The 25,265-nt window shown below is 35.4% G+C and overlaps 2 protein-coding genes across 7 annotated transcripts in view; one reads left to right on the plus strand and one right to left on the minus strand.

Annotated features, from left to right (window-relative positions):
* Positions 1–25,265, minus strand: part of plppr5b (phospholipid phosphatase related 5b) — a 50,622-nt gene that overhangs the window by 20,672 nt on the left and 4,685 nt on the right. For 4 of the 6 annotated variants that reach the window (XM_079863391.1, XM_079863387.1, XM_079863390.1 and 1 more), the window contains 3 exons: positions 16,136–16,324; positions 6,917–7,049; positions 605–855 (listed from right to left, as the gene is read on the minus strand). In XM_079863391.1, coding sequence (XP_079719517.1) covers positions 605–855; positions 6,917–7,049; positions 16,136–16,324 — 573 coding nt within the window. Of the gene's footprint in view, positions 1–604; positions 856–6,916; positions 7,050–16,135; positions 16,640–25,265 lie in introns of those variants that run through there. The other 2 variants (XM_079863392.1, XM_079863388.1) reach the window with 2 other exon arrangements.
* Positions 5,609–25,265, plus strand: part of palmdb (palmdelphin b) — a 145,694-nt gene continuing 126,037 nt past the window's right edge. The window contains exon 1 of the mRNA XM_079863363.1: positions 5,609–5,620. The gene's annotated coding sequence lies outside the window, so the exon portion shown is untranslated. The remainder of the gene's footprint in view (positions 5,621–25,265) is intronic.

The raw sequence follows: 25,265 nt of genomic DNA on the forward strand, positions 1-25,265 counted from the left end.
AGTACGTAGTGGTGCTCTCGAGATTAATATTTTGTAAATAAAGTGGTAAAGTGTGTTTGGGTTTTTTTGCTCAAACTTGTGTCGCTTCATAAAATTGAAGTTAAACCACTGGAGTCACATGGATTACTTCCTAATGATGACTAATGTCTTTACTACCTTTCTGGGGCTTGAAAGTGGTACAGTAGTTGCGTAGGCTGTCAATGAAGGGACAGAAAGCTCTCAGATTTCATTAAAAAGATTGTGTCCAGAAGGTGAAAGAAAGTCTTACGGGTTTGGAACTGCATGAGGGTGAGTAATTAATGACAGAATTTACATTTTTGGGTGAACAAACCATTTAACACTGTCGGTTAGGTTTAGGTCGGGTTTAGTGTAGGTGGTATGTTATTTTCAAACGCGATAGAGCATTAACCTTTTAGCGCCATTCATTGGACAATTCATTTCTGATCTGCCACAATACAAACAACAACCACAAAAATAAAACGTTGTAAGATTCACGTTCATGTGTGAATCACTTACTGAACATTTCACTTGCAAGTTGTAATGTTTTAACTCACCACAGGCAAGTTATTCCAGTGAGCCTAGATTGGATTTAAGAGATACTCACAGCCATATAGAGCGCGGCGTACACGCTGAGCGCCGCCTCTTTGGAAGGGAAGGTCTTGCGGGCACGCAGGATGTCATCCTCGTTGCCGGTGCAGGCTTCCTGATGACTGATATAGCGTAGAGCTTGCTGGCAACCCAGAGCTGTGAAGTTGGGCTTACATACTGTCAAGAAATGAGGGGCCAGGTTCCCTGTTACCACCTGACCGGCATTCACGAAGATGTCTGTGGTGAAAAGGCCAAACAAGTATACACCTATGGAGACGAAAAACAGATACCAATTACTACAAAAACAAGAAAAAATATTTTTTAGCAAGATTTGAGGACCTACTGTGACCATCAGCCACTGAGAAACCAATACAACTTCCTACATTTGATATAAAAATTCACTGCCTTGATTTGACTTTAAAAGTATAAAATCCCTTAAAGAGAATCCATCAAGATGGGGCTTAAAATATGTATTTGACAAACATGACCTGGAAATTGGTTCAATTATTCAGCGGTTGTGCATGGCCTGTTTATGTAGGCTCGGTTAGCACAGGGTGTACCCGAATCAAAATTTCCTACTAGCGCACATTAAGGAGACGAATATGCCTAAGACTAGATAATCTCCACTGGCACACATCTCGCGGATGAGCTGTGCGGAGGCATTAGAGAAGATAATGTTTTGAGTTGATGAGATAATAACCTATCTTCTTAACTGAACAGAGTCTTCTCTTCGGTGCTCTGTAAATCAAACTATAATGCCTCAATGAAGATAGCTCAAACGCTCACAATGCTTCTCTGATGTGATTTACTTCATTGAATTAAAAATGTTTCAATATATACTTATATTCACTAAAAATGGCAAAAAGTAAGGAAAATAAGAGTTTGAACTCACTGAATCTGAGTGGTGTGTTTGTGTGTGTGTGTGTGTGTGTGTGTGGATTCACTAAAAAGAATCAGCACAAAATAGTTTTTGCTTTGTGAATCAGACTACACTAGTTATGCTGTATGATATTGCATGCAGCCTGCGAAGACAAATCGATAGAAAGATGCATTTTCTTGCCATCGTTCTGCTTTATCTGATCAAATTCAATTAGTTCTGCAAAGTTCCTGACTTCAGGTATCACTGGCAAAGGGTTTACAGGTCGGTCATGAGATTTTACGAATCAATATGGATTGGAGATTGTTGAAAATTAATCATGAATATTATGTTTACCTAGCCCAACAATGACATGCTCTAACTGTCAAAAATCTAAACAAAACTATGCAAGGTAAAAGAAAATTGAATACATTGAATATAGGCAACATTTTTGTTGTTCACCCCTTAATGATCCTGAAGCAAAATGAGGACCACTGAGCTTGAGAAACCCGAACTCATGATGGACACATCACAAATGAATCCTTTATACCCTTCTTTTCTGAGGTCTTTTACAATTGTAGATATTTTCCGAAGAAAAGGAAGTAAGCATTGTTTCTGAACGAGCTTCATTTTTTCTCCTTCACTCCTAAATGTCATGTTCTTCTTGTTTAGAACATCTTTTCAGCTCGACAGAATGACAGGTTTGACAAGGCTATTATTATGGCCATTGAAAGACTTGTATCAACAATAAGTCATTTTCAGACAACATTAACAAAGCACCATTTAGCATGTTTCCATGCATAAATACAGTCGCTCACAGGAACGCCTTGTGGAGTTTTAAGTGACACATAGCAAAAACAAGTTTGGCAGACGATTTGGAGAGAAAATATGGTCTTATTTTACTAAGAGAGGTGATAATGCCAGCTGAGGTTCACATAAAAATGTCATCTTATAAGGTCACTGGCTGGCATCACATCAATCCTGTTTTCTGTTATGTTGGCAATATAACTTTGACGCTGACAGTCTCTAAACTGCGTTCTGTCTGCAAACGAACTGGGGCTAAAAATGGCTTATTCACACTTCCTTTCACATGGACATTTCAACAACTGCGTGAACATACTGCTGTCTGTGAATCTTGGAACATTCATTGATATCCGCTCTGATTCAGTGAATTAATTCAGAATGGATTCAACTGATTCAAACTTCTGTCCAAGAGTGTTTATTTTTTGCTCCAAATTTACGTGGTCTACACTACTACATAAATGGCATTAAGTTTATTTTTCTAAAATGACTGTGCATTATCCAGCAAATAAATAAATACATGGACATGAAATATTGATTCAAGATTAAAAAAAAAAACTCAATTACAATGCACAAAACAGTCAACCTAGCAACAATCTTATTTTTCAACAAAATACAAGAAAATCAATTTAGCAATTCATAAACTCTTAAGTGTACATAAAAGTGTTTACTTTTAGAAGCTCCATATGTTTTATGTATCAGGGTCCATTCCATCATAAAACAATACATGTGTGCCAAAATTAGGTTACAATTTAATTACTAATGCCTATAATAAATGTAGGGGTGATCTTCCTATTATTATCCATACATACCATTTTATATATATACCATTTAGTATGTAGAGATGACACTTTTTTTAGCCTATGGCTAAAAAAAATAAACAAAACATGAATTCTAATTAAATGAGCTGAAATTAAAACAAGAGATTTCACCCAATTATGGATGTTTTAAATAAAAAGACATTGTTTTACTCTGTTACCTTCATAATGATAAATTCAGCTTGGTTTTAAATTGTTATAGCATCTCATTGATATAACTTGGAGGAGGAACAGGCGTTTTATTGGCACAAACACAAACGGCTTTGAAGTGTTTTCTGATTTCATTCATGATCTTTTTTATATCAAGAGTCGAAGTGAACCAAGAGTTCTTCTCAAGCAGAGAGATTGAGATATATTACTGAGAAAGCCTGTCTGAACTAACTCAGAGTGCACCATGACCCACAGCCATTTTCTAAATTTAATCTCTCCCAAAGAACATCGCAGCGTGAGTCATTATGCAAATAACACAAGCCAGTGACTCCAGGTCACGAAGCAACTGGTCTCATTGGACGCTTTTCTGTTGAGATGCACCGTCAAACCTCAAACAAAAAGGAAGAAACAAAATATTTTCATTTCATGCAGCCTCCACTGCCTGGAAACACACATGACATCTTCTAGGTGCTTTTTCTTTTGAGTATCAAACTCAAAAGATAGAGCACACGTTTACAAGGGAAAACTCAAAAAAATAAACCTGTAAAACAGATACTCGTACCCAACAACCATAAAGAATTTGCCTAGTAAAATAATAGATTATTTGTCCTTTATACTTTTATTACATAGAACCATTTTGTATAAGCAATAAGGAACTGTGCTATATTGTGAATATATTTACATAGGCCTATATACATGGTTCAAAAGTTTTGTGTTGGTAAGATTGCTTCATTTTTTTTAAAAAGAAGTTTCTTATGCATTGCATTTACTTGATAAAAAATATAGTAAAAACAATTTCAAATAACTGTTTTATATTTTAATGTTTTGAAATTTACATTACAAATTTATTACTCCAGTCTTCAGTGTCACATGATCCTTGAGAAATTATTCAAATATGCGGATTTGCTGCTTAAGAACTTTATTGTTATTATCCATGTTGATGACCTAAAACAGTTTTGCTGCCATGATAGATTTCATGATTCTTTGATGAATACAAAGTTTGAAAAATAAATCTTTTTTAACATTATGAATGTCTTTGCTGTCACTTTCGATCAATTTAATGCATCCATGTGAAATAAAAGCATTAATTTCTTTCAAACAAAAAAAATCTTACTGATCACAAATGTCTGACCACAACGTCTCAAACCATATTGCTTAAACCTGTATGAATTTAAAGGGTCACAAACATCAAACATGAATGAGATTTAAGAAATGCAGTGGATTTTGAGCGAACGACGACTTAAATTTCAGTTTGTTCCTACATTTATGATCATTTTCTTTCTTTTTTTTTCAGAAAAAGTAATAAAACAAGTTTGGATTGGAACAACATGAGGGTGAGTAAATGATCAGACAGACATAATTTTTATTTTTTAAGAAGAAAAGACCTGATGATTTTGAGCTTGAAATAAACTATTATATCTCTTCAAAGATAAAAATGTCACCATGTAGATTAAATCATGACAGATACATCCGATTTCCTCCGGGCCACATTGACTTCTGCTGAACATTGACAGATGCTGTCAGTAAAGTAAATGTGACCTTCTCAGCACTGTAGGAGGCTTAGGAAGAATTCTGCTGATCTGATTTGTCTTTAAGAACGCTAATGCCGTCAGATGCCCAACAAGCAGCTTGGATGACTAGGCCCTGGAAACTGTGAAACTATGACTAAAGTACTGTATATTCTGCCGGAAAATGAGAGCGTCTGCAGTGAATAGGAACCATTTAATGCAGAAATTAATAGGAGATGGAAGTGGGGATCAGGCTAATAATCCATGACATTGCTGTTTCTTTATCTCACAAAAACACTGAAGCATTAGAGGGAGAAAATGATTGAAAAGGGGACAAAATGAAACAGAGAATGAAAGAGTGAGCAAGAGAGAGAGAGAGAGAGAGAGAGAGAGAGAGAGATCACAGATTAAGTCTGGTCTTAATTTGTTAAACTGCATTAAGTACATGTGATGTGGTTGAAGAGGCTTTACCATCATGATGCTGTAGGGCACGTGAGGTTACATAAACAGCAAAAAAAAAAAAAACACCTGTAGATCATATAGATGTACAGACTGTGTTTCCAGTAGTAATGCACCGAAATTATTTTTTTTTTTTTTTACAGAAACACTGAAACCAAAATGTGCCCCTATTATGCTATTAAAGGTCCCAATTTTGTTTTGGAGGTCTCCTACAATAGGCTTACATGCATCCAAGGTCAAAAAACACATTCTCATTATATAAACTGCAGGATCACATCTTTTCTCACAGTGTCTGGAATGGTTAGATCAAGGATCAGGTCTCTTTAAAGCCCTTATTTCTGAGAGCCTTCTCTGCTCTGATTGGTCGGACGGACGTGATTGGTCTAGCACATGTCGGAAACGAAACGCCCATTACCATATCTGAATTTCAGCTCCAGAGGGTTTCTCAGCACTTGATAGAGTAATACAAACAGTAACAATGGCATCAGTTTTACCGTATCAATAACTGCCCGAGTCCACATCCTTTGGAAGCGGGTGAAAGTGGATTTCTAGATGTTTTCTCAACATGTAGACCTTTTACATTTGCAAACAGCTATATTACACAGTACATGAAATTAATAACTGAAAAAGCATAATAGGGGCACTTTAAAGTTTTCATTTAAACTAATTTCGCTAATTAAATTTGTGTAATTGGGTAACTGAACTCAGTTTGTTATTCATGGTGTCATGATAAATATAAAGAGGTGATAAATTAAACCAATGTAGTAAAGTTCTTCAGCCACGAGCAGCCTTGTTTTCAGCCAAACAAGTTTTACATATTGCTTCTTTAGCATCCTTTTTGGTCATGGTGAAATGCTTCCACACTGCTGACATGTTTACCTGTTGTAGCTTATCCACACTGAATGCACAAAATAAAAGAGCATCATTATTAGGTTTCTGCACAGCCCTAAGAACATATATACTGTATGGCTACGTTGAGACCAAATATTGTTCAATTGATAAGTGATATTCTCTCTCCTTTGACGTCGTACATCGATTTCTGATACTGACTGACCCGTTGCTCATGTCTCCCACTATCCTGATTAGTATTAGCAGTTACATCTTCGGATCTCTTTTAAAACACCATCAGCTTTACTCGTGAATATGGAAAATGAATATGCTTGACTGTCTTTTTGACATTTTGGCGATATTAACTTATTTTTATTAGAATAATTTATATACACTCTCTCCAAACTTTATGCAAAACAATAAGCAGTAAGCACCAACCAATGATAGAGATTTTGAACTTAAGGAAGCTAATTGGTCAAAAATATATGTGCTGAGGGCCAATAGCAAAACATACCCTCCAAATACATCTGCATAAACCCGCTCTGTCTCTCACACGCACACACTGTCGCCATGTAATGTACATGTTAATGCTGGATCGTTTAAAAACAAATGCCGGAAAGCAAAAATCCCACATCTGACATTTTTCGGAACAGGATCCGGCTTAAATTAAGCACTGCTTTAAGGGTAATAAAGTCCTTCACACACCTTCCTTCACAGGTTCTATCATAAAATACAAGGGTTTTTGGCACTAGTGCACTTAACGTTGGTTGGAACAACCTCTCTCTGCTAAGAGGGAAAAACTACTTCCAAGTAATTCCAATGGTTTAACTGTAAATTGAATGCCAGGGATGAAAGCACAACGTTCCATAAAAAGATCCATAAAATAAAGTGGAATAGCAGTGACATACCAAGGAAACGGAAAGTCCTCCGCACTAATGGGTTGAGGTAACAGCAGTCCCCATTCACGATGGTCTTCTCTCGACTGTCAAGATCCTTTGATGTATACTCTATCAAGAACAACACAGTTTCTGTCACGGTGATCTGAAACAGAGCAGAACATCAGAAAACGTTAAAAAATGTCTAATAAATTTAGCTATATAGCTGTTTTTACATGTTCTGAAGAAAATGTGAGTGGTGCTTATTAGTGCAAAACGTGCACTATTAAGCCATGTTGCTTTGGAGGGCTGGGTGGTTGCTAAGGCATTGTTAGATGGTTTTGACCCAAGTAAATTAGCCCACAATAAAAAAAAAAACCTTTTATTTCATCAGGTCTGGAATGGAGTACAGAACTCAAGAAGCTACTGTACTAGTGTGTGGAAAGCTACAACCTAAAAACTAATTTTCAGTTGCCAATGGAAATGGTAGGAAACAGAACAAACGACTGAGAGAAAAAAATGTTTAAAAACGACAAGACAGAAACAAGAAATTGATTCTCTGGCTGCATTGTTAAAGCCTGCTGGTTCTGCCTCTGCAAATTACTCATAATAATAATAATAAATGTGTTGTGTTTTATTGTGCTGATGATCATTATGAGAACAGGCATTATTTCTATCCCATAAATCCAAATAAGAGTTTGTTCTGCCCTTATTTGCATTCATTAGTAGATGATGTGTTGCAATATTGTTGTAGACAGAAGCCTTGCTGTGACTAGAGGCCTTTTCATGCAGTGTACTTCATCTACAGGATTGAATCATACACTGTAAAAAAAATATATGATCAAAAAGTTATGACAACATATGTTTTTACATTGCTTTAACTCACCAAATTAAGTTAAGCAATTTTTTACTTTTATTATACATTATACAAGTTTCAATTTATTTTTTTAATGGCAGTTTAATGTAATTTAAGTTGAAATGACTTAAACATCCAAGTTGATTGTACTTAAACATTTAATGCAGCAAATTTTTTTTAGTGTATGGTCAGTTGGATTGATATTATTAATAAATGTTCTCCATTGACTATGTGACCCTTGTTACACCATTAGAAGAGATTAACTCTTAATATTAATATTTTGATGAAGAACTATGAAAACTTGGTAAAAGCAACATATATTTGAAACTGAATTTTACTTTATTAATAGACTGCATGTTCCTGGTCTTATTGAGAATGATTCATCCGAATTTTTGCGATTTTCCATCAAAATGTAGTAACTTGTTCTGCCTCTGAAATGACTTTACTTTTCCGCTGATGTCACCAAGCCCTCTCATTTTTCGCCCCTCCCCTTCAACCTCATGTCGCATAAGACACCTTGCACAATCCAATCAATTCCCAATGGATAGCTTCAAGTCCTGCAACATTATTTTCTTGTTGAAAATCATGTTGCATTTAGAAAAACATCACATTATATCATTAAAATCTGTTACAAGCTTAATTTTGTGCTAATTAAATTGTGAAAATTAGTTTTCATGTCATCTTTAAAAATGGATTTTAGGATCCATAAAGATTTTAGGTGTTTAAAGAGAACTTGATCTGCAATAAAAGTTAACTAATGAGAAATTGCTTTCTCTTCTGTTCATGAGCACAGGGATCCGAGTTTGACTGAGATAAAGAGACCAGGATTCGGACTCAATGAGGAGCTTGAGGCTCTTCCTCCTGATCTGTCAGAGTGATTTAAGAGCTTGTCCAGCTCCTTGAGGGTTTGCTTTTGGGGCTTATATATGCAAGGAGGATCTTCTACTTCCAAAAGCAGAGGAACTTAATCTTGTATTCTCAAACCGCATAAACCACCGCAATAAAATTTGGCTAGAGAAGCGTAAGAGCTCGGTGGCCCCTTTGCAGCCCTCCTTACTTCAAAACAGTAGCACAACCGCTCAAGGCTTTACACACACACATACACAGCAGAATCTAGGTTATGAGCATCCAACATATACTTCTATATATTTAATGCAACAACCGTAGACCCTGACATGGCAATTTCTATGTGAAAAATGATTTTGATTACTTGAAAAATTACTTGATTTTATCCTTTGGGAATTTACTGGGTTGTGAAAAAAAAAATTCTCCATATGACAGATAGTTAGGTCTGAAAAATAAGAGGGCTTGGTGATGTCAGCTGAAAAGGAAAGCAATTTATTCGATCACAATGATAGATTACAAAGACATTGGAATAATGTGCACTGAATGTTGATATTATTTCTAGTTGAAGTATGCTGTTTTCGTACCTCTGGTGTCACCAAACAGAACAGAAAAAATAAAGACAGGTTTAGAACAGGTTTCCTTAAACATGTCTGATGAAGGGCTTGGGCCCGAAACGTCACATGTGGTGAGCAACCATTAAAATTGCAAGGAGCATTTTCTGGTGTGCGGACTCAATATTTTACCTCTGCAACTATTTGTCTGCCCAGCACCCAGTTTTATTGTTTTGGATGTGCGTGCTGTACCTTTGAACTTCCTTAAACATGCCCCCTGTCGTCCATTGGGCAAACAAATAGATAGCCCCGCCCCTGACCTCATACCATTGGTTGAGCCTGTTGCAATGCCAAGCTGGTCAGGATGCTTGTGTTTCTTGCTTGTGTAAGTCTATGACAGTGACTCCTATTAACTACAACACAGTATGACTGACTGAATAACGGCAGGAGGTATAAAAGTAGGTTAACTAAATGAGGTTTAAACAGAGTTTATACAGTCAGCTGTTATAGGGTTAGTTCACCCAAAATGAAAAAAAATTTTCATCAATTACCCACCCTCTTGTCGTTCCAAGCACGTAAGACTTTTGTCCATCTTCGAAACACAAATGAAGATATTTTTAATGAAATATGAGAGATTTCGGTTTCTCCACTGACAGTCCACGCAACTGCCACTTTGACGCTTCAAAAAATTCAGATCGTAAAACGAATCCATACGAATTGAGTGGTTCAGTCAAAATCTTCTGAATAGACTTGATGGCTTTATATGATGAACAGATTAAATGTAGGCTTTTATTCACATATAAATATTGATCAGCGAACATAAACAGAAGCTCAATCGTATGCTTGATGCACAAGAACAGACCTCATTGGTTCTTGCCGAAGCTGAAACGTGCTGCGTAACACGAGAATGAACGTTCTCGAATGTAAAGCGAACATGTTTGAGCTTCCGTTTACCACATCTGATGTGTGGGCTGATGAATGTGAATAAAAGCCTAAATTCAATCTGTTCATCATATAAAGTGATCACATCTCTTCAGGAAATCTGGACTAAATCTCTCAATTCATATGGATTAGTTTTACAATCTCTTTTGAAGCGTCAAAGTGTCAGTTGCGTAGGCTGTCAATGGAGGGACAGAAATCTCTCAGATTTCATCAAAAAGATCTTCATTTGTGTTCCGAAGATTAACCAAAGTCTTACGGGTTTGGAACGACATGGGAGTGAGTAAATAGTGACAGAATTTTGGGGTAAACAAACCCCTTAAGGTCTGGATTGCATGTTTACAATTTTTTTTTTTTCACTGATTAAAACATGTTAATAATCTGAAACAGGTAAACACACCAAACAATTCAAAAATAATTACAGTACAGATGAACTCGAGCACACAGTGGTGTAAACACAAAGAACTAATCTACATTAGAATAAAGAGGTTAAATCTTTAGCGGTAAGCTCTAAGCATGAGGTTACAGTCTTTGAAGTTACTGAGCGGAAATACCTCTCTTTTACCATACCAATATGCTTGCAAACCTTAAGTGCTATCTGTAGATCTCAAGAAGATCTCAAGAAGAGGAAGAAACTAAGGATACAGCTGAGCTCATTTCCTAAAGTCATTTTTACACAAACTTGATTTAAAACTGTAAAATAACTTATTCACATGTTTCTGCATAACGGCGCTCCAATAAACGACACAACACAATCATGATGTGTAGCCCAACGCTAATGCCCAAAAGTGGACATGTAAACTCGACCGTTTCCAACCTAATGGGCTAAAACTCACTAAACACAGAGCAATTCAAGCATGAAGTCCTGATCACTCAGCCAGACATGAACATCTGTTAGTTTCTCGCTGGTTTGTGGGGCCCAGATGATCGCTGTTGACAATGGAGAGATATTTGTTTGGACTGTGTTAATGAACAGCTATTTCATACTCATCATGGCTCACTTTCTGTTGTCAGAGCATCTTTTCAATCTGTTCTATAGAACGGAGAGAAATCTAGAGGTGTATTGAATAAGAAGTATAATGCTGTGAAAAATAAGAAAACTCCACAACCTCTTGATTTTCCTGATTACATTTTTAAAATCACCCTTTTATATCAAAAACCCTTAAACCACTGAATTCAGAAACATTACTGGGATGTAACAAGGCAAGTGTCATAAAGATTATAATTATATAAAGACCACAGAGACAAAAAGATAGGATATTTAAACACAGCCAAACCTCAACAATGGAGTATGTTTGGAATAATCTCTGAAAACTGGGGATTAAGATTTTTTTTTTGTGAAATCTTCCTAGAAAGAGAAAAAAAAAACACAACAATACTAACAAACACTAACCAGTACAAACAAGCCAACATACAATCTTCATACAACCTTCAATTTCGGAAATGGGCTTCTATACCTTCATGTTTCTCCTAAACAAGATTTCAAAACAAATTTGGCAACCTGTAAGTCAAAAATTATAAATATATTAGGGCGGTAAAAGAATACTTTTTGTACCCATCTATTAAATTCTACAACAAAGTGTCATTAGTTAAAACAACAATACATCTTCATTACCAAGATGGCTGCCAAGTGAAGTGACTTGCCTTAAAGGGCCTTTGATTTTGGTCAGTACCGACAGAGACTCCACACACATTATTCGAGCACTGCATAATACTAATAGATTTTGAACCATACTTGCTCATTTTTGTAATCTTAAGTACTTTACTTATAGATAACCCCTCTGTGCCAGACAAAATATAATCAATGAATGCTATGACAGCTCTAACTGGGAATGGTCAAGAAGAAAACAGCAGTTAAGCATGCTTATATGAGTTATGAAGTAATTTACTGTATTTTGACAATCTAACGATAACATAAATGGCACCTGAATCCATACACATTTATATAACACCCCACAGCTGCTAAATGGATGTAGTTAAATATGTTTTAGAAAGCATAATGGTGGATTTGCCATAAAATTGTGTTGTCAATACTAGAAACTGGTTGTTGAATTGTCCCTGATGGCAGTCACAACTCAACTTTGACATACAAGTGTATACTAAGACATAAAAGTAGTAGTTCTGGGGACGAACATAAATGGAAAGCCTCAACATCATCCAAAGAATATGATGATCTATGACATCTGACTGCATATCAGAAGCAGACAGCTGCCATTCATCAGTATCTATGCTCTTCAGAGTTTTCATGCATTATAGAAAATAAGCACCAATGCAACAGCTTCAAAGTTAGAGAGATCAAAAACAACACATGCTACACTCAACTAAATAAATGTTCTTCGATTTTGAAATGTAGATATTCTCTTTACCACATCAATCATTTCATCAAGCTGTAAAAACCTAATTGGAACCTTTATTTCTAAAAGTGAGTCAAGTGAAATATGAGCATGCTTATATTAGCTTGTTAGTTATTAGTCATGTAATTGCCTTCTCCTAAGTGACTTGCAGCACATCTTTATTACAGGGACAGGCCCCTGGAGCAATCTGGGTTAAGTGATTTGCTCAAGGGCACATGATCTTAGGGGACATCTGAATGAGTGTGCATGAGAGTATGCGTTATAAGACATGTTTACAAGTGCACTTGCAAATCATGAGTTAAAATGACAGACACATTGCATCTTAATCTTGCCACGACTACTGGTCTGACCTTTCACTATCAAGTGAATCTGCAAAAATCATCATGAAAATGTTTGGGTAAACCGATTACACTCAAACTTTGTCTATTATAATCTCTGACGAAGAATGGGCTTTGTTATGGTTTTGCACATTTGGCACTGGCAGTGATCTTCAAATTCCATTCCTTATCAGAAGTTATCTGTATTACATATGTTGTAATCCGTTTTAAATAAAGATGTGATGGGCATACTAGTCTGACTTATCCAAACGTCTGACTGTCTACGGGTGATCTCGCAAAATCGCATCCAAATCCGGCAGCGAACTTATTATGTTGAGGGATTTTTTTAATCATATTGCTTTTGTAAGACTTTTCCCCCATAACCCACACCTTAACGCATCAATGTCATTTTTGTCAATATCAGCAATATCTCTGTCTGAAACTCATATCTTTACCGCAAGCCTTTCAGACTACAAATCAGTGTGGTGGTTTCACTGCGGAGATAGAGTTCATCTCTCTTTACGACAGCTTTGGCTGGGGTCACAGTGTTACGACGTAGCAGCTGGATTGTAATTTTTTCTGTCTAGAACAACATTGAGCCAATATCTGTCTACACCACTCTGCTCAAAAAGGTGTTTGGGAAAAATATAACAACCTAGCTGCCATATAGCGACACTTATAACCTGTCAGCACTGTGAATGAAAAATGCATCTATTACAGTCTCCAGAAAGGAATCACTAAAAATAAGTAGTCTTTAGTTTAGATTTTCTTCTTTCCTTCCCTCTTGTTACCCCTCACCTTTTTCTGCATTTAAACTATTGAAACCAATCTAGTCTCATGCTGTATCTGATTATTAGCATAAAGTATAGTCCACATTACAGCTCATAGCTAAAAACCATCCACTTAGACAGGACGCAGGAAGAACCATGACTGAAATATAAAGTGACATATCAACGATTTTTTTGTGTGATGTTTAGAGTTGGGTAACTCTAAGCAAAGCAGAAAATACAGATCTGCTGATAAGGCTAAGAATTTAATACTCGCCAAGTGCTAAATTTGCAATAAATAAATCAAAATAATAATAATTATCAACAACAACAACCTTGATGAGTAAATAAAACATGACTCAAAATGTAAAATGCAATGATCTAAATAATCCAACTGTCATAGGGGCAAAAATATAAAATAATAATCAAATAAATAAATACATAATATCAACAACGACATTTCCATCACTCAGTGATATAATTTACTTTATATTAAATATCGTTTTGAATATCTTTTAAAGATGCAATGTCTTGAAACGCAGAAAAATAGCAGTCTGTAAATGTGCACACCCAAATTATTTAAAAGAAATACCATCTTAAAACAGCCAATCGAATTGGAGCATGCCATTTGGAGAAAGTGTTTGCAATGTTTGTGTTCAGTTATGCATATAGATGGTACTTAAGCAGTTTCTGGTCAGTCTATGGCGCACCACCTGAGGCTGAGACTAAGGGACAGAGACTTTACGCAACACTGTTTTCAACTAAAAACAGAAAGTTTTTTATACGTTTTGCCCGCTCATTTACACGACAAAATGAAAGCTTTTGAAAATGTGTTTCAAAGTGCAAGTTTTTGAACTAGAAAAATGCGAATTTGTGAAACTGGTGACATCCTGCATATTACGTGTTCAATCTATAGGCGCTTAGTGTTTCTTTACAAAGTGACAGCGCCAACTACTGGCCTGGCATGAATAAACAGAGTTTTATTCATTTTCGTGGATCCGTGTGAAAGGGGATAACTTCTCAAAAACGCAAAGGAAAAACATTTCAATTTTTAGTACATCGTTGTCATGTAAACATACCCTAAGGAGACAGGTCATGCAAGCAAATAACAAATATTGTATATTTAGCAGAAACAAAGAAAAAAACTTGAGAAATAGAACAAAATAAAAAATCATGGGGTCCAATAACATGTAATAAAAATGAACCAAATGAGAACACATCCTTGTATCTGCTGCCATTCATCTGTTAAACACATTAGGTGAATAAAGAACCACGCTATGAGCTGACAGAGAAGCAAAGGTCCAGCGTGGCAGCACTTCAGATTGAGTCACTGCCAGTGATGAAATTATGTGGGCTGGTGAACATTAAATTACAGACAGTGAGATGTCTATACTCACAGTTTGCTTTTTTCCTCATGAAAAAACCTGCAGTTTTCAAAAAACAAGTGTTATTTAACATTGACGCAGTTGTGAGTGAATAGACAAGCTAATGATGGCATTCAGTACTGGGGCAGTGCCTGGTGTGATCTCTAACATCAAAGGTTTTGATATGAGGAGAGAGGGAGGGGGTTATGATATGCAGGATTAATTTATGCGTGCATAGATAATGAAATCTCATTATGCCGACTTACCAAGATGGAACACATGCAGTAAACATATTTGGATCTGCTGCTTAATTATACAGTTCTGCATGAAAATGACTGTTTTGTGCAATGCTTAAAAATTATCCTTTAAATTACGAATAAACAAAAATCAGAAGAGCTGGAAAGGCAGTTATGACTCACATAAAATGATTATCTTAAAGACTCATGGTGTGCATTATTTCTGTAACCCAGAATTGCCAGAATCACGCTACTGATGCACATATTACGAAAGTGTTTTTATTAAACCTTTTTATCATCGCACTTAATATCAATGCACAAATCAATCTCTAATCATATTCCGTGCAGGTATTTACTAATCAAGTAAAAAGAGTTTGATCTCCCTTCATGAAATTATTAATTTAATAATCAATAAATGCAAAAAAAAAAAAAAAAAAAAAAAACACACACACACAATTGACAAACAATATCAAATTCCTTAAATCAATATCAATAAATAATAAAGACAATCAGTATAAGTGATCACATGAATTTATAGTCTGATAGGCTTTCATGAAATGATTAATTTATTAATAACTACAAATCACTTAAAATGCCTTAAAGAAAACCAAATATGAAAATCACTAACAAATCATAACCTCATAGGAAAATCAATACCAAGTATTATCACCAATAAATCAGTTCTAGACTGATGTGCTTACAATCGATCATCAACTTATCAAGAAAGTCCATATGAAATCACTAAACAATCTAATCAGCCTTGATGCATTCATTCATTCAATATCAATAAATGCAAATGCACATAAAAACACTAATAAATGATAATCAACGTCAACTGATCACTTATCAATCAATAACACAAATCAATCCACCACAGTTGTCATTTAGCAATCCCAAGCCAGCTTTTATGCTATAACTCATTCATTGATAGAGCACTTATCAATGATAATCAATATCAAATGATTCATCAATAGCACTTATCAATGTATTGACTGGCATAAGAACTGTCTTCAGTGACTCACCAGTAATGTGGGGACTCCAGTGACCAACGCGTACAGCAGGGCGGGCGGGATGGCGCTCGTGTCCTCGGGTCCGAGGTAGGGTTTCGTGTACGCGGTCTCGTAGCAGAAGAATCCCTGCACGTGCACGTTGAACGTGTCTGTGTACTCGAAGTAATATGCCAGCATGACCGTGCCCGCCATGATCACCAGCTGGAAATAAAGCATGGTCGTCAGAGAGTGGGGCAGGAACATTTACCAACAATCCAGTGGAGAACCTCCAAACATCTGAGCTCCCGTTATAGTTCCCGCATCTCGCCGGGTTCTGACGCTCCGAGCGCACGCGAGGTTGGCACACGAAGACGCACTCGCTCGCATGGCACTGCGCTCGAGCCGGAATGAGAGAGCGAGAAAGAGGAGAGCGCGATAAAGTGCCACCGCGCGCTCCTCACTCAAAGCAGCTGATGATGAAGAGACACGTCAGGCGCCGTGCCCGCGCCTCATCATCATCATCATCATCCGCTCAAAGGGTCTTAAAGAGAGGCGCTATTCCGTCAGTCACTAAATGTCACCTCTGCTCCTTTAAACCTTGACGAAAAATTTGACCAATCATAAAATAACGCACACACTAACACAAAACGCTAATGTTTAAAACAAACTCTAATCAAACTTGAATTGCGCGCGCGCGTGTGTGTGTGTTGGGGAAGTTACTTTTAAAATTAATGTATTACATATTGCGCTACTCCTTGAAAAAGTAACTAATTGCATTACTTAATTACTTTTTATGGAAAGTAATGCATTGAGGTACTTTTTCTTTACTTTTTCTCATCTGGGCTGGACTTGCTTGTTTGGTTTTTAACATATTGTTGGCAACTGTAAAGGCCCTTTCACACCAAAGGTTAAAAGAATAAGCCTCAAGCTGAAAGTAGTCCAACCTTACTCCTGATTTACATGGGGACGAGAGAGGTGTCAGTCCATAAATGTGTAAACAAATTAACTTGCATTACGTTTTTGAAAAAGTAACTCAGATTTGTTGTAAATCTAAAAGAAATGCGTTACTTTACTTGAAAAAAGTAATCTTAATTACATAACTTGCGTTACTTGTAATGTGTTACCCACAAAACTGCATGTATGTATGTATGTATGTAGGCTATATATATATATATATAAGCTTTACATTTCATTTTAGACCCAGAAAATCTACTAACTACTAAGATTTGGTTGCAAATGTTTTTCTTTCCAAAGTAGGTTAGACTGTTTTATTGTTGAATAACAGCATATAGAATAACATAAAATCAAAGATCACACAAGCTGCAGAACTATTTAGGATTTTCTTTAAGTTGATCTGAAACAATTTCACCTTTTTCAGTTATTATTAAATTTCTTTTTTTAATAATACACCTTATTAAAACAGCTGTGATAAAGTCTCACATGGATTATTTTTCCCTTTGCCAAAAACATTAATAAAACTCTAGTGAGACATTGTGAGGAATCATCTGCCCTGCTGGAAACCCCTCAGATTTCCACATTAACCTTGCAGAGAATCAATTACAGCGCTAGCATATGTTTGACTGTGTGATGTGGTAGAGCTGTACATCTGTTGAAAACTCTAGGAAAACTAATCATGATAATTGGGCTGTTATTTACATTACTGTGACAGTTAGGATGTGTTTCCACTGAGAAGAAACATGGCAGCTGGGCTGATAAATGTAGCTGTGGTTTCCATGAAGGGAGAGGAGAGATCATCAGATGGTAGGTTAAAAAAAAAAGTGATTCTATAGAAGAACCATTTTTGGTTCACTAAAGAACCTTTCACTGAACAGTTCTTAAAATAACCTCTCTCTTTTTTCTTAGTGTGAAGAACATTTTAATAATCCAAAGAACATTTTCTACTATAAAGAATCTTTTGTGTAATAGAAGGTTCCATTGATGATAAAGGCTCTTCATGGAACTATATAAAGAACCTTTATTTTTAATTTTGCCATGTTTGATCATATATTAGTAATTTACTACTCTACATTAATAATGTGTTGTTTGTTTCCAAAGATTTTCTTTAGCACTTGAGATCAGAAATGATTGATGATCTTGGGGATGATGTATCACTGAACATGAAAAGCTTATTCTTGATTTGTACAGTTCAGAAACACCCAAAGGAATCAACTGACCTAGATTGTTTCCAAACCCACAGACCAATAAATCAGAGTCCTAATAAAGATATCACTACAGACTGGCATATAAAGAAGACAGTATTACAAAGTAATGAAACAAATTACAGTGATATTCATAAATCCATTAAAAGCAGACACTGCACATTTTATCATTGCTTTTATAAACAGCTCCTAAAAGACTAATGACGGAAAGCAACTTCAAAGCAACTTGTGCACTTTATTTTTTTAAGCTTCATGAGAAATTCATGGACTGTCTTCAGCATATAAGAAGATCAGAAGGGATTGTCTTTGCTTTTTTCAAAATATTTGTGTCAGGCTGAGAAATTTATCGAAATAAATGGCACTCAATTGAGAGGAGCAATACAATACAACATCTGTGCAATACATGCAAGCGTATCACCATGACTCTGTTTCATTTCCACTGCAGAATACAAGGGGCCTATGTTACTATTCTGTTGTTCACCCTCAAGCTGTCCAAAAACGTACTTTCTTTTGTGGAACACACAAGTAGTTGTTTAGCATAATGTCCGTGCTGCTAATTACAATGAAAGTGAATGGTGACCAAGTGTCAATATGATTCGACAGCGTGCAGCATGTTGGGTTCCGGATGTAAAAACATAAATTTTCTCCATAAGGAAACTGATTTTGAATGACAACTTAAAAACCTTTAAAGACAGACCTACTGTGAGATACAAGGTTGCTAATCGATGGTATTTGCTTCTGCTGAACCCGCCAGCCTGCATTATTTCAGCTTATTTTTAAAATAATCATGTTTAAAAGTGAAATTCCTGGTGGAAAAACAGCATTACCCATGATGTTGTACAAAAAATTACACCAATCAGAGAGTCAAAAAAACCAACATGTTCCAAAATAGCACTTTAGCTCCGCCCACTCCCGCGATGTGCGAGATGATCTCCCTGTTCTCAAAATACTACAATGTTTGTGTATATATATATATATGCATATTTTACAATAAACTTATATTGTTTTTATGCATACAATCAATGTTCGTAAAAGAGTATTTTTATATTTCTCCATCATTTTAAATTCGATTATGCTGTTCGCAATGCTTCATGAGACAGTAGTTCTTTTCCTCACTAAAATCGTTAAGCATACAATCTTGTACCTTTGTCTTTGTGTCCGATTTTGTAAAACTTTTTAGCTTCAAATCAAAGTTTGTAGTGTTGTGATTCACCTCAATAGCTGATTGGCTTGGTTCATGGCTTATAACTCTTTAACATAGACTTTTTTTAAATCCCTATGGGAAAAATTTATGAAAAAAAAAAAAAAAAAAACACTTCCGGAACCAGCGCCACTGAAAAAGGGGGCGGGGGCACTGTTTCCCTCTATATGATTTATGTACTATAATATAAGTCTTAGGAAGTCTTTCAGTAAGGAAAATGATGAAATTTAAGTCTCATAATCTCCTCCGCTGCCGCAGGCCACCTTTCAGAGTCCTGGTGGTCTACAAAAGAAAGAAAGTCAAGTGGGTGAGAAAATTATGAGGGAATTTCTCTTTAAAAAACAGAAATCTGTGGGCTGCAGTGTCATCTTCAATATGAGAGTGGCTTTAGATGAGATTGTTTTCTGGAATTAAAGCTCATATACTATTGGATTCTTCTATAAAGGGCTTCTTGTAAACAGCCAGCAAGAGCAGTTAGTTGGTGTTTGAGGGCCACCATACATCAACAAAATGAAATGGTTCAATTACAAGACTGAATGTTTGATTAACATCAATTAGAATAGTCTCCCTGAAACATCAAACGTCAAATGGTCCCAGTTAGGGGACAAAACACAATGACACTCCACACAGACAAAGAAAGGAGGTCAATTAGTTGCATTTAGATGTCTGAACATCAAGCGGAGAAGACTGATTGATTTTGAATAATAAAATAATCATTGTAAAGTAGAGCAAACACATCAATACACCTCAAGGTCACTATGATTTTAATTAATAATACATTTTAGGTATGCATGTATGTATAAAATATAAAATTAATTTAAATATGAAATGTATTTAATTTAATTGTCAAAATAATAAAATGGCCAGAAACAACCCTATTTGCATTAAAGTTACCCACGCCATATCTAGGGACCAAAAACACCAAAGAGATGATGGGAATTGGTTCTTACTCCACCTAGCAACCACCTAAAACACCTTAGCAACCATATAGCAATACCCTGGAAACCCCATAGCAACCACTCACAACACCCTACTTTTGGACGTACTCCTATATTTGCATTTTAGAAGCGAACAAAGCCATATCTATATAGGACCCAGAATACCAAAGAAATGAAGAACACCTTAGAAATCACCAAGAAACCACATAGCAACGTCCTGGCAACCACCCCCCTAGTTCTGGACATGGTCATATTTTATTCAGTAAAAAAAGAAAAGAAAAAAAAAAACACTTTCCAGGAACCAGAATACCACAGAGACAAAAGTGATAGGCTACCTACCACCCACAACACCCTTGTTTATAGACAAGTTTTTAAGAGTCTAGGTTGAAAAACAAGTAAAAGTCTTCTAGCTTGTTAAAAATCTGACCTGTTGTCTTGCATGTCCTGCTGGATGAGTCTTCTGTTCATAACAGTGAGCATAAGTGTAGATATGAGAAGGTCTGTTTTTTTGAGCCTCCAGAAGGACATAACTAAGCTCAGCATCAAAGCCATATAATACCTATAGAATGATTTAGGTGAGTATAAAGAATAAAAACCCTTTCTCTCCCTCTAATAGTTTGCCGTTGCTTGGTTAGCGGCTGTTCCATCACTTATTCATACAGCTCATGATTCTTTTAAATGACTCTGTGGCTTTAAGACAGATGCTTCACGGAGCACTTTAATCATCCACTTTTCCCATATAAAGGTGTGGGTGTAATGAAGCATTAAACTCAATATTAATGCAGATCATTCAGGAAATAAGGAAGAGAGGACTCGGATGCAGGGTTTTTCTAATGTGCCTCTCTCTCTCATATATATATATATATATATATATATATATATATATATATATATATATATATATATATACACACACACACAGTATAACAGTATATATATATATATATCTGCAGCAGTTATTAACTTTAAAGCATTAACTTGCTTTTATGAATGTCACAGAGAATAACACAGACAAGTCTCATTACCTGAAAGGGAGAACATCCTGGGAGAAATTTGCCTCCTCTTTTATTAAGTAAGGTTTTATGAGGCCACAACCCTTTTGAATATGACACAGAGATATTTTATAGAGAGGAAATTTAATGTGGCCTTTGAATTAATAGAACATTTGTTACCATGAAAACTGAATCGGCAATTCTTTTTGCTTTTAGGAATATTGGAGTATTTATTATAAATGATTTATCTGTGCACAAACATTTTTTTTTTAATTCATGGGCCCTCATCTTTAATAAAAATAATCACTTCTATTCTCTGACGACATGTTTACTGGCGTGAGGGCGGGACAACCTGTCACTCACATGATATCGACCAATAGCAAACCACAACCATCCAATCAATTCCCAATGGACAAAATCAAGTTCCACCCTAAGTTTGTTCTTGTTCAAGAAGCCGTTTCACTCGGATATACGTCACAATAGGGGAGAAAAGACTTTAATGTCTCCTGGGAATCTGCTAATATGACAACATATGTAGTACACCTCCAGAAACTGCTATTTTTCAGCATTTTATGGAATCAGACTTTTAGTTTTTAAAGAAATGCCACATCAAACATTATGTTCGAATAATTTCTCATATGTCATGTTTGTTCATTTTGAACAAAATCAAAGCAAACAAGTAATTAGGCTGTGTGGTGAAGTTTGGCAAACTTTGATCAGTGTTTCCACCTTCAAACATTCGTTTAATCTACGGTTCGGAGATTCAGAAGTATGTCCTAGGAAGACCAATATTGCACATAAGCCTATCTTTATCTTCCATCTAGTCTTTAATTAAACCATTTCAAGAATCTCACATTTTGATGCAAGTGTCACAGTTAAGACAATTACATAAGGGATAAAGTACAGCCAGACACTTATTATTGCAAATTAAACCCATACACTAGATCAGGAAAAATTTATTTTGAAATAATGAATAGCTGACTGTACGTTACGCTGCATGTTTAAACCTGAAAGTGAGAAGTAGAATGTATGGTTGCTACAAATAAAATGTCCAGTATGATGATCTCTTACAAGAGCAATGTTTTGAATGCCAGTAGTGTATCATTAGTGTATACTATTGAGGATCACTCGATAAAGCAGAATTATAGTCTGTCCACGCTAGGCATTATAAAAGGACTGTTTAGTTGACTTTCCTTTACTTGAGAAATGAAATATGAAAGCCTGCTCTTGTCTCAAAGGTACCACAATTCTGCAGAAACGAAGTGCCACCTAGTGGCCACTAGAAGAAGAACAACAACTTTGCCACCAACTACAACAAAGCTTAGACGGAAAGACAAAAAGAACTGATATATGAAAAACAAATCCATGTTAAAGCAACATATTATGTACACATTATGTAACAATTATTTAATACATGAACCAAAATTATTATATATATATATATATATATATATATATATATATATATATATATATATATATATATATATATATATATATATATATATATATATATATATATATATATATATAATAATATTAATAATAATGATAATGTACTATAACATAATTATTCAAACATTTATTTAAAAATAATTTCTCAAGCCACCTAGCAACCACATGACAACTAAAAAACACAGTTTTAGACATACACAGATTCTCATAATAATATAATATAATAATTACCATCTACCAACTTCCCAGAACACCCTAAAAACTATTTTTAAATATAATATGTTATAATATAATTATTTATTTTAAGAAATTTCTAGAACACCTTAGCAACCATCCAAAACACCCTAGTTTTGGACATTTTCTTCAGGAAATTAAAAAATATAATATAATACATAATAAAACGCACATATACATATTTATAATACAACAATAGCCTATATAATATAATATAATATAATATAATATAATATAATATAATATAATATAATATAATATAACATAATTTAATATAATATGTGTATATATAAGAGTAGCTGTTATTAACTCCTTTAACTTATGAATAACTAGTAGCTCTGCTACAGTTTCCTCAACACTGGAATGAATAACCTCTCAATTCATTTAGAATCTGTTCCTACATTGCAAAAACACAATTATGCAGAAAATCTGCATTCTTCTTGAAGAAAGTGCCACCCAAAACAGAAATGCTGTCAAGCACGCTTCCTTCTTAGGATCGATATTTCAAACCGGAGCCCTCTGTGAACCTCATCACCGGACAGATCTCAACAAGGCATTTCGGACCACTTGCAAATATTTGCAGACAGACGCGTCGCTGATTGCCGTGGCACAGCAAACAGCCGTTTCATTCCTGAGGCCCTGTGCCAGTCTCAGCCCTTCAGATTAATGAGGAAGCCCCACGGGGAGCGATGACCAAGCATTTCATTACAGGCTAACAACAAAAGCTAATTCAGCACAGTCCCTCATAACTGTGATCCCTCCGGACAGCAGTAAACACTGCCGCTTCGTGGAGGGAATTAACTTTTTTGTTTTGCAGCACTCCACGCATGATAGTTCTCAAGAAGTCAGTGACAAGCTTAGTGAGCAAAAAGTGTCTTTGCAAAACTCTGCCTCCCCAAACGTAATTAAAAATTGATCAGGGTCTGTTGAGATTAATATAGATTTGGCTGTAAGAATTCATCTGCAAACAAGCTTAAAACAAGCGGTTACAAGGACAGATTCTAATGATTTCTAACAAAAAAGCTCTTTTACACAATTTAAACTGTGGCCATATTAAGTAAATAAAAGGAAAGTCTTTTTTAATTATTTATATACTTTGGTATAAATATAAATAACATCACATCAAATATAGACTAGCCTACACTCCAAAAGTTTGGGGTTGGTAAGATTTTTTTTTTTAAATCAATCATTTTTTAAATAAAAAATACAGTACATAACAGTAATATTGTGAAATATTATTACAATTTGAAATACCTGTATTCTATTTTAAAATGCAATTTATTCCTGCGATGGAAAAAGCTGAATTTTCATCATCATTACTCCAGTCTTCAGTGTCACAGGATCCTTCAGAAATCATTTTAATATGCTGATTTGATGCTCAAGAAACTTTTCTTCTTATTGTCAATGATGAAAACAGTTGTGCTACTTGTGTAACATTTTTTCAGGATTAATTGATGAATAAAAAGTTAATAAGAACAGCATTTTATACAACTTTTATATTATTATAAATGTCTTTCCTGTCAATTGAGGTCATTTTAATGCATCCTTTATGAATACAAGTATTTATTGTATTAACTGACCGCAAACTTCTCAACGGTAGTGTATAATGTCTTTTAATGTCGTATTGCTTTTTTTTCATCTCCCACTATCCACCAAATTTCTCTCCATCTTCAGGCCACAGTTTAAACTATGCCATTTGCAATGGTTTGCTATAAATATAGAGCGAGAAATACATTTAGACACTAAGAGTAAATCAGTCTTTCATGAGAAGTCTGCTGCTGGTTTGTGTTTGCATTAAGGGTAAAGTGAGGCTTGATTGACTGCTGTGAGTCAGGCTAGACTGAACATGTTTCTTTCTTTCTTTTTATTTATTTTATTTTTACATCAGTGGCGCTTTAACATGGATGGACTCTCACTCTACACCAGAGATGCTTCAGGCTGCCTCAAACCATTTCTGAATTTCCCTTATATTTATGATATGTTTAATATTATGAAAATTCAGAAGGGCAGATTCTTATACATGTACAAGCTGGCAGGTGCAGTGAGATCTGAAAGCATAATACATTATCCAATATACATTAAGTAACTATAAAATGCATCCGTTTCCCTGAATAACAATCTTTATGGGTATCTGCAGGGGAATATGTGACTTACATAAATGTATTAAACCTAGAGAGCCACTTG

Source organism: Squalius cephalus (assembly GCF_949319135.1).
Source record: "Squalius cephalus genome assembly, chromosome: 25".
Classification (NCBI taxonomy): domain Eukaryota; kingdom Metazoa; phylum Chordata; class Actinopteri; order Cypriniformes; family Leuciscidae; genus Squalius; species Squalius cephalus.